The sequence below is a fragment of the Strix aluco genome, chromosome 28, assembly GCF_031877795.1.
Source record: "Strix aluco isolate bStrAlu1 chromosome 28, bStrAlu1.hap1, whole genome shotgun sequence".
Lineage (NCBI taxonomy): Eukaryota > Metazoa > Chordata > Aves > Strigiformes > Strigidae > Strix > Strix aluco.
This window is the reverse complement of record NC_133958.1, coordinates 4,675,179-4,685,316: the sequence shown is the minus strand read 5'-3', so window position 1 is coordinate 4,685,316 and position 10,138 is coordinate 4,675,179. Positions and strand designations below refer to the sequence as shown.

The 10,138-nt window shown below is 47.8% G+C and overlaps 1 protein-coding gene across 1 annotated transcript; it reads left to right on the top strand.

The window, feature by feature from the left end:
- The first annotated feature begins 230 nt into the window (after positions 1 to 230).
- Positions 231 to 9,941, top strand: CHMP7 (charged multivesicular body protein 7). The gene is made up of 10 exons (XM_074808030.1): positions 231 to 587; positions 1,719 to 1,893; positions 3,259 to 3,444; positions 4,151 to 4,284; positions 4,690 to 4,738; positions 5,066 to 5,185; positions 5,499 to 5,597; positions 6,551 to 6,611; positions 7,201 to 7,362; positions 8,192 to 9,941. The coding sequence occupies exons 1-10, from the start codon at positions 298 to 300 to the stop codon at positions 8,254 to 8,256; spliced, it is 1,341 nt and encodes a 446-aa protein (XP_074664131.1). The 5' UTR covers positions 231 to 297; the 3' UTR covers positions 8,257 to 9,941.
- The last annotated feature ends 197 nt before the right edge of the window (positions 9,942 to 10,138 follow it).

Genomic DNA, 10,138 nt, shown 5'->3' with positions numbered 1-10,138 from the left:
CGGGGGGTGTGTTTTGGGGTGCGGGGGAGGGGGGGCTGACCCAGGCCTCGCCCAGGCCCCCGCCGCCCTCGCCCCCCCACCACACGCTTGCCGCGATGCATGCCGGGAAGGCGGCGGCGCGCAGTGCGCACGCGCAGGGCCGTACCACGGCGGGGCGCGGGGGGGGCGGTGCGGGGCGGCCCACACAAAGGCGGCCGGGGGGGGGGGAAGCAGCGCGCGTGCGCCGTGTGGGTCTCCCCGGCAGCCAGGCGGGTCCCGGCCGGGCGGAGGCCGCGGCGGAGCCGGGGGCTCGCGTAGATGTGCAGCCCGGGGCAGGCGCCGCCTGGGCCGGCCCCGGCGGGGGACCTGCCGCCCGAGTGGGAGACGGACGACGAGCGCATGGCTTTCCTTTTCTCGGCCTTCAAGCAGAGCCGCGAGGTGAACAGCACCGAGTGGGACAGCAAGATGGCCTTCTGGGTCGGGCTAGTGCTGGCCCGCGGCCGCCGCCGGGGCGCCGTGCGGACCTGCCTGCGAGACCTGCAGCACGGCTTCGAGCGGCGCGGCAGCCTCCCGCTCGGCCTCGGCACCGTCCTCCGGGAGCTCCTCAGGTACCGCCGGCGGGCCTCGGGGTGGGGGGGGCTGGGCCTGGCCGCCCTCCCGCTGCGGGGGCTGGAGGGCAGGGAAGGCCGCGGGGGGGGGTCTGTGAGGGAGGGGAGGCCTGAGGAGGGGCTGTGGGGGGGCTTTGCGCCGTGGAGGCGGGCAGGGAGAGCTCCATGTCGTGCCAGCCTGGCAGACGCCCGCTGTGGGCATGGCAGGGAGAGCGCCGCAGGGTGCTGGGTGACCGGAGGGTGCAGGGGGACGTGAGGGAGGGCTCGGTGCTGCTTTTGGAGGGGTGGTTGTGCCTGCGTGTGGGAGAGCGTGAGGGGGGTTTGTGCTGTTCTTGCGGAGGAGAGGAGAGGCCCGAGGGAATACGGGGTTGTGCTGTGAGGGGGGAATTTGGGAGCCCTGGGCAAGGTAAAGTCTGGGCAGGGAGCCAGAGGAGCTCACCCTGGGGTTCAGAGGAGGGGTGGGAGAGCAGTGGGCCGTGGGGAGCGCAGGGGATCCCAGGGGAGAACTGTGCAGGGGGAGCTTTGTGTTAAATGAGGTCAAGTTCCCTGAAACGGTTGTTGTGATGCCCCAGCTGCGAATGGTACGTGGTGGTGTGCGGGGATGCGGCGCGCTGGTGTTTGCAACCAAGCGTTTTGTGTTGTGAAACTAGTCTGGGACTGGTACTCGGAAAAGATTCAAGAACAACAGGAGCTAGCTGTGGCTGTAACATTAAAAAATACAATTTCTGGATCTGGGAAAAGCTGTTTGCAATTTAACACATAATCGAAGTATCCTGAAATGTGCAACTGCCCCCTCTAAAAACTGAGCCTTGGTTGATTTCCTTGCTGGATGCCTCATCAGTTTCAAGTCAGAAAACTGTGAGAAACTTGTGAAATGGGAAAAATAATAAACAAAAGACCCTTGTGTCCAGAGGAAGCCAGAGCAGAGAGCTCTGTGCAATTTCATACCTAGTAGTAACACATCAAACTTTCGCTAGAAGCTGATGTTGGAAAACACCAGTAGGACTGTGGATGTACAAAGCATAGAGCAGTGTTTCAGTTAATAATTCTCCATGCTGGCATTCTTGCTTGCTGCCAGTGAAAAGGTTTAGACTGACCGTATTTAGTTCTGCATGCATGTCTCTTCTCTAGACGTGGCAAGCTGCAGAGGGAATCGGACTTCATGGCCAGTGTAGACAGCAGCTGGATCTCCTGGGGTGTGGGAGTCTTCATTCTGAAGCCCCTGAAGTGGACTCTGTCCAGCGTGCTGGGTGACAGCAAAATACCTGAGGAAGAGGAAGTTCTGATTTATGTGGAGCTGCTTCAGGTGAGTGTTGTTGAGAGCTTTCTCAAGCTTATGCGTCTCCAGAAAAATCGCATTTTATGTGCCAGCAAGGAGGGATCGGGGTTGAATAGACCTTCATTTGTGTTCCTTGTAGAGAGATGGATGGAATAACTCAGGGATAAGAAGTAGTTTATATCTACAGATGTTCCTTGAAACTAACATAATGACTTTTCACTGACTTCAAAGAAATGGCAGGGGCAGGCTCGCTTGTCTAGGAAGGCTGTGAGACCGCTGTAAACCTCAGGTTTGAGTTTGTGCAAGTGTAGTATACAAGAGAAACTTGCAGATTGAGTGCCATCTGTTGTAGGGGGAAACGGGTGACGTAGAAGTCGCTGGTTGTCAGTCCAACATATCGTCGAGCTGAACTCTCGTGTGCGTTATTAAAGGCCGCTTTTGCTTCAGAGCATGTGCTTTCATCTTGCCTTTTCAGACCTGATTAGAACCGCCCTTGGGTGCTGTCAAAGACCCTTTTCTTTGGCACGTAGTGAGACCTGTGGGTTGCATTGTGAATTCGCGTAACTCAGCGTTGCTCAGCCTGACTTTGTTGGTGCAGTGCTGACAGTTGGGATCTTGGGTCCCTCTCTGTGTTACTCTGTGACTATTAAAATGAGCACCAAGACTTGCTGCTGTTGCATGCAAGTGGTGTCTAAAAGACTGGGACTAGCAGAAATGCAAGAACCCTTTAGATGTGTTCCTTTATTTGTAGTTAGCCTGATAGCAGACGGTGTCTGCCCTCTGCAGTGGGTATTGTGCAGCCCTTTTCGGAGGGTGAGGGCAGGGGAGAGGGAAACCTTTAAAAAAGGTGCCTGGAAAACCACAAGCTTTGTGGAATCTGGGGGTGGATGGAAGGAGTTGTTTCTGTTGTCTTAAGTGGACCATAACTCTCACTTGAAATGGGGAAGACTTTTCTTTTTCCTCTGCCCACATACAAATGATGCAAAATGACTCGGTGAGCGCAATTACAGTGTGGATTAAAGAAAAGCTTTTACTGGGTTTAAACTTGGCGGGGGGGACGTGGAATTTAAGAAGCGCAGAGAAAGCCAACTTGCTGCCTGTGTAGTTCTGATGTTGTTCCATAGTGTTTGCACAGGGAATGTGAATAGTGTAGTTCGGGTTCTCATAGAAAACTGGACTATTTTTCATTCCATTAATGGTGATATTTTTAAAGCATTGTAATTGCTTTTCAATGTTACCGTACAATTCATTCTGAAAGTCTGGCCCAAAATACGATGCGTTTAACTTTTCAGCTTCAGTGTGTGGGAGGAAGCAGGTGTGGACTTGGCAGTTGTTGTGAGAGAAGGAAGAGTGCTTTGTAAACTAATAGACAGCTCTGTTGCTTCCTCTCAGGAGAAAGCAGAGGAAGTTTATCGCCTCTATCAGAACTCTGCGCTTTCTTCTCACCCCGTTGTTGCCCTCTCAGAGCTGCGTTCCCTCTGTGCCAGTGTCTGTCCAGATGAAAGGACGTTCTACTTGTTGCTTCTCCAGCTGCAAAAGGAAAAGAGGGTCACGATCCTGGAACAGAATGGAGAGAAGGTACAGGGTAAAGGTGACTGCTTTTGGGTGGTATAATCCCTGTCTTGCATTTCATCTGGCTGGAAAGAATACTTTACTGGCTAAATATGTGTGTTATTTGTTTGGAAAAGGAAATTCCATGTACTCCAACATTGTAACCTGATTATAGATGAGATTAAATCCTCATTCTTGCGTGACAGGTTCCTCAAACATTTGTAATATTACCTATGTAAATTAACAGCTAGAAAATTGGCAGATACTGTAGTTGTCTACCTGCGGGCTGACTGTTCCCAGCTACCCAAATTAAAATTGCTCCATGCTGCTCGAATTGGTGTTCCACTTTCTGTGGCAAGGTTTTCCTGTCTGTCAGTAACTACGGAGATGCAGGCACTCTCATCCCTGAGATGGCATGTTTCCCTGCAGTGCTCTGTGCTGCACAGTTCACTACTGGAGTACTCAGAAGTGTGACAGGGCCGTACACTGTTCAGAGCACCAGGACAGCTTTAAATCTTTAGGATGTTCCATTAAGGCTTTCTGTTTTCACACCGATGTTACTTGATCCTGTCTAGTTTAATCTTTGATTATACGGTGACTGGTACATCCTCATCGCTCTATTATAAGGCTTAAACTAGGGGTGTCAAAGCATCTTTTCCTCCCATCAGAGTGAAAGTATTTCTAGTGCAGATGCAGGCTCTGGAGACTTGAGCACATGGTTCTCTTTCTTTAGATAGTGAAGTTTGCCCGAGGTCTTCATGCCAAAGTGTCCCCGATGAATGATGTGGACATTGGAGTCTATCAGTTGATGCAAAGCGAACAGCTGCTGTCACAGAAGGTGGAGTCCCTTTCCCAGGAAGCAGAGAAGTAATTTGGGGAAGGGTGGTGGGAAGAACGTTCGTGTGATGTAGAACTTTGTATTCCTGTGACGTAGTTAGAACGAAGCTGCTTTCCGAAAGTGCAAGTTATTCTTTCCTGTTCAGTAAACATAGTAGTCACAGTCACGTGATAGGGCAGGTTTTCCAGTCTTTGTTCACTATCCCCATGAAAGCAACATGCAGTGAGTGGATGTCAGAAGTTTTTGCAAAGATTTGGAATGAGTTCAAGGACTATTTCTGAGAAGCAACAGTGGCTTAAGGGTGGTTGTATCCAAAATGCCTTGTTACTCGGTCACCTCGGGATTACAGCATGGTAGTGAGGACGGTTGCTGATTTGTAAAATAACTACTGCTTGCAAAGGAATAAGCTGTCTTTCCTTCTTGCATCTGTCCAGGTGTAAAGAGGATGCCCGGAGTGCTTGTAGAGCTGGGAAAAAGCAATTGGTAAGTGTTGTTCTACTTGGCAGTAACTAGAAGTTAAGTGTCTTGGAGTTGCTCCATAACTGCAGATAATGACCAGGGTTAGACACCGTATGCTTAATCTTAGATGTGCTGAAGTGGTGTTTCTGAGGCCAAAGGTCTCCTTAAGGTGAAGATAAGCATGTATTTGTCCAGAGTGAGGTGGTGAAGAGAAAGGGAAATATCTAGCTCTTAAAACCAGCCGTTGTGTATGCACCTTGCTGCACAGGGATTGCTTTTTTTTTTTTTTCCCCACACTTCTTTGGCTGCTGCCTGGTTTGTGATCCAAGTCTGTGTATCTGATGTCTCCAGGCGCTGAGGTGTTTGAAGTCCAAGCGACGGACGGAAAGGCGCATCGAAGAGCTTCATTCCAAGCTGGATGCGGTGCAGGGGATCTTGGATCGTATATACGCCTCCCAGACTGACCAGATGGTAGCGTGTTAATTTTGTCTTGTGCTTTTCACTTTAGCCCCGCTCTTCTCATCTCTGCTGCTTTGCCTGCTGGTCAGAGCTCCTGTCTGAGGGGTGCGGGCTGGCTGGTGGGGCTTTATTCTCTGCTCTAGGAAACAACAAATCGGCTGTTGGGGTTTCGCTCTGAATAAACCTGCTTGTGGCTCCATTTTCTGATTGTATGCTGATGTTTCTCTGAGGGTCCTGCTTAGATAAACGGGTCTTGAGAGAAGCTTACACTGCCTGTTGTTTGTTCTTAGCTACCATTGTGCATCTTTCTCTTTTTTTTTTAAAGGTATTTAATGCCTATCAGGCTGGTGTGGGAGCTCTGAAACTGTCTATGAAGGATGTTACTGTGGAGAAGGCAGAGAACCTGGTGGATCAAATACAAGAGGTACTGAAATAAAAGCACGTCTAAATAAACAACCAAGTGGTGCGTAGCTGCGCAAAGCAAGCTTGCTCAGCTATTAATGCTGAGACTTCTGGTGCTGTTTGGTTTCTGTTCTGTATGTCACCAGAGCAGCCTGACTTGATCTTTTTAGATCAGCAAGCAGAGGTCTTCAGATAACTGGCTGTTTGATTTTATATATTTGTGTTTATTGCTGGCTAGCAATCACAACTTAAGTTAAATTTGTGCATTTCATGTGTTCTTTGGGTTAGCGGTATTGTGCAAGCACACAACTTTCCTAGAAAATGTTTAGTGAGATGTATTAAAAGGAAATACAAGTCATGCCTTGGGAAGCTGGAATGCAAGTATGTGCATAAAAACAGGGTCTTAAAACTGCCTAACCTGTGATCTTCTGCAAGTCAGTCAGGGAAGGGAGACAAGTTTATTCGGAAGGAATTGAAATGAAGAGAGCAATCTGTCTGCATAAGCTGGTGTAAAAAACAGAAAAGGATTACTTTTTTAGCAACTTGAGCTTCATGTACTTAAATAGTGACTTCAACTAGTGAGCTGAGGGGCTGTCTGTAAAATTTCATAGCTGGGATGTATTGGTCTTTAGCTTCCTTATTTTGTGAGCCTAAGCTGCAATATAAGCTTGTTACTTATGTGAAAAAGCTAAAATTAGGGGGGATGATTTTTTTTTTGTACTATGAAATTCTGTTTCAGGTTTGATCCTCAGACATGCTACTTGGTCTTACAGCACTTTATTAAATAATCCTCCATGTTACTGCTTTTGCTAGTGAAAAAAGTCATGTTGGAAGTCTCTTTTGAACTAGTACCTGCTGCCTTTAAGTCAACTTTTGAAATAACAAACAAAAAAATTCTACTTTTGACACAGGTGGCTACAGTAAGATGTAAGATTAGTTTATGTTCTCTATCAAACACTGTGTATTTTTCCTCAGCTTTGCGATACTCAAGATGAAGTAGCCCAGACTCTGGCTGGAGTGGGGATCAATGGTCTAGGTATGTTTTGGGGTTTTTGTCCTTTGTTCACCTTCTCTTGCCACTGACCTTTGTGTTTCCACCCCTCCCCTGCTCCCTCCCCACATATGTCTCGTCCTCTTTCCTGGGAGGATAAACACTTACTGACACACCAGGGGTGTTGCTACTGGTGCCTTGAGAGGGCGTGAGGACTGACAAGTTTTCTCTGACAGTGGGTTGCAGAGGAATCAGCATTTGTGCGTCTCCAAATCCTTGTTGTCTCTAATTGCTGGTGGATTTCAGTTCAGAGTTGTCTAATGTTGATATAAATCTATTTTTAGAGTGGCTGCCGCTTTGTTTTTGAAGTGATGATCTTTTTCCTCTGGCTTGGGTGTTGCTGCAGCTTGTCTCTGCTGAAACGTTTTCTTGCCCTGAGCACAAAAGCTTCTAAAGGAATAGCTTCTCCCTGAGATCTGGGCAGAATTTTCACCTTCAGAAGAAGCACAGGGAGTTTCTTATTACTACGAGTGATGATGGATGGGAGTAATAATACCTCTATTAAGCTTGGACTTCGTGCTGTGAAGATGCTACTTGATTCTGCTTGGAACTGAATGTTTTCTTTAATTGACAGAGATGGACACAGAGGAGCTTGAGAAGGAGCTGGACAGTCTCCTCCAGGACTCGACTAAGGAGCCTGTAGATCTGCCTCCCGTTCCCCAGAACGTGCTGAATCCACCCATTTCTGATGCTGAGCTTGAAGCTGAGTTGGAAAAGCTCTCTGTTTCTGATGGAGGTATGGATGTCAGCAGGTCGTGTTAGCTAGCTGCTGGTAGGATCTGTGACAGCCTTGCAGAATGGAAGATGTCTAGCAGAACTGAAGTCTGAGCTAGAGTCTTTCCTGCTCCCAGTTACATAGTTGAAAGCAAGCTCTCCAGGTATCCCTGCCAGGTGCTCGGTGGCATTGTCTTTCGCTACCAGACTCCATCTGAGAACTACTCTCTGTGCTAGAAATTCTGCCTGGACTTTTTGCTGTGGGGTATAGGGCTTGATGAGGGAGCTAGTGCCTGGACTAATTATTTTTTGTCATCGTTTAATGAAGCCAGGCAGTGTTTTTTGCATGTTCTGTTAACAGTGATATCGTAGAGCAGCATTTTCATGCCTGTTGGTGCCAGACATGCAGCATCTTCTCTGTCCTGGAATGCTTACTACGTCTTATGTGTTATGGGTATGATGTCTGCTTAAACTAGTACTAAACTAGTCTTTATTTAGTAACAGTGAGCAACCAGAGATTATGGGCTTAAACTGCACACTGAGTTTTCCCTAGACCTGTTTTGGGCAAGGGTAAATAAACTTTAATTTTCCTTTCAGGAACCTGTTAATGAACAGTTACACAGGGCTGTCCATGTAGTTTTCTTCCTATTTGGCAGTGAATCTTCTCAAGTTTCAGAGCAGAAGAACGCTCAGCATCCCACACTGAACATGAAATGTGTTTCTGGGAGAATGCAATTGAATGTTGAAGCACTGAGATGCTCTGAAATTGTGTTCCTTAGTTATGGACATGGTTGATCTAGTCCATCTTACTGATGAAAACTGATCTCTCTCTGTTGCAATTTTCTTCATAGATTTGGCACAAAAGACTCCCTCTGCTTCCTCTGAACCCCAAACAGCTCTGGGACTGAATCTCTAAAGACCCAACAGTGTCCTGTTGCTGCAGTTTGAGAAGTTGTCTTAAGGTTCCTTAACTAATGACTAGAACTTCTGGGGAGAGGGGTAACGCTCCGCTGTTCTTCATGGATATCACTTTGCTCAGCAACAGGATCTCCTGCCATGACAATCCACTCTGGAACTGGCCCCAGCTGGTGTTTGTCATCTCTGTGCCAACATCTGCACTGGTCTCGATTTGACTTGTGATCCCAAGTCACTCTGCGACATCCAGTCTTCCCTTCTGGGAATGCGATTCACTAATCTGCCCAGTGAAGATAAACTTTTCTATGTCCATAACAGTGCTCTTTTTTTGGGGGGGGGGGGGGGCGGGTTGTTTTTTTTTTTTTCCCTTTGCTGTGGCTGATGTTGAGAATCTGAGTTGCAGCGGTATTGCAGTTGCTCAACATCTGGCTGTTTGTGTGGTTGTTTAAAACACTTGGCACATAAGTACTGTCCTTAACATAAGTTATCTGCAACAAGCTTAAACACCTGTTGGTAGTTCTATCCCTCCCTGTCTGTATTTTGCACGGTCGTGGACAACTAGACACTGTAACTGTTAAATTGTAGGAGATTTTGTTGCTCTAGGGGGCAGCAATTGCAAGCACAAGACAAAAATAATTCCTCTTTCTGTAATGTCACTAAGGCCTTAAAAGGGAGACCTGCAAAAGATTTTAAATTAAGGAGTTTCTTACACTGCCTGTTGTGACAGAGGCTTGCAGTCACTATAATACAATTTTCTGCTTGCTCTTACTTGAAACTTGAGCTGCTTGCTATTTTTGTATCTTCCCTGTTCGCAAAACTTCTTGGGAGCTGCAGGGTGATCTGCTTTGAGCTCTCATATTGACTGATTTGGGGCGGGAGGAGAAGGGGTGCATCACGTTCCCTTTCTGAGGGAACCATTTCAAATAACAGCCTTGACTTTGCCTTCAGTCTTGATGTTGCAATTCCACAAGGTTATGGGTTACCAGAAAGCCCCAAAACAAAACCCCGTAAATGTTTCTAATGAAAAAAAAACCAAACCCCAAGCACAGCAACTGAAGATGTTTTTAGAGGCTGTCTCTACCCATCAGATGTGAAATCGTCATCTTTTGCAGGTCACTTTTTTATTACGCGTATGCACATGGAAGAGCAGAAAGCCTGGTACCCACGGTGAATAAATGAATTCTTTCAGGAGGGGAATGTGCTATTAGCTGGGCTTTCTGCACACAGAGCCTGTGCGTGGCAGGTCTGTGAGTGGCTGCGTGTCGCTGTGTGACCAGTCCTCCTCTCCCTGACTCGGAATGTATTCCTGTCACCATTTCTGCGCTGCCTCCTGTCCCAAGCCCCGTTGCTCGAGCCACGTGGATGGCAGCTTGGGTGAACGATAAACCAGGGCTGGAGTTCCCATGTCCTGTTAATTATTGGCAACCCAGCTTTAGCCTCAGAGGACAGGGGAAGAAGTTACAGGTGTCTCTAGGGTGCTGTGTTGGCTCTGGCTTCTTTTGTCACTTTGTTGAAGAGTGCAGACTCCTGCCAGAGAAGGTGTGCTGTAGCCAGCCTGCAGTTTACCCAGGCTGCATATGGAATTATGTGAAATGACTTGAAGCTCTGTATTCCTTGCCTTTGTAAGTAAAGGGGAGAAAAACCACTGTGTTTTCTGCCTACGTGTAATAAAGGGGAGGAACCAGAGTCCCTTGCGGTGCCTCCTTTTCTTTTCTCTGTGCCACAGATCACTGCCATGTTGGTGCTGTTCCAGCTGTGCTTCTGCATCTATAAAACTTGTCTGCTGAAAGTAAACGGGCAGATTCCTGGGCTGCTTTGTAAAACACAAATCAAATAACTGCTGTACCAGACTCTGATTTCCCTGAGCCCTTTCTCTGTGTTTA

What these genes read in the sequence shown, in the direction of transcription:
- CHMP7 (XM_074808030.1), top strand. Translation starts at nt 298, where the DNA reads ATGTGCAGCCCGGGGCAGGCGCCGCCTGGGCCGGCCCCGGCGGGGGAC. An exon ending in CTTTCCCAGGAAGCAGAGAA is followed by an intron (nt 4,285 to 4,689) that starts GTAATTTGGGGA and finishes GCATCTGTCCAG; the next exon opens with GTGTAAAGAGGATGCCCGGA. An exon ending in GCTCTCTGTTTCTGATGGAG is followed by an intron (nt 7,363 to 8,191) that starts GTATGGATGTCA and finishes TTTTCTTCATAG; the next exon opens with ATTTGGCACAAAAGACTCCC.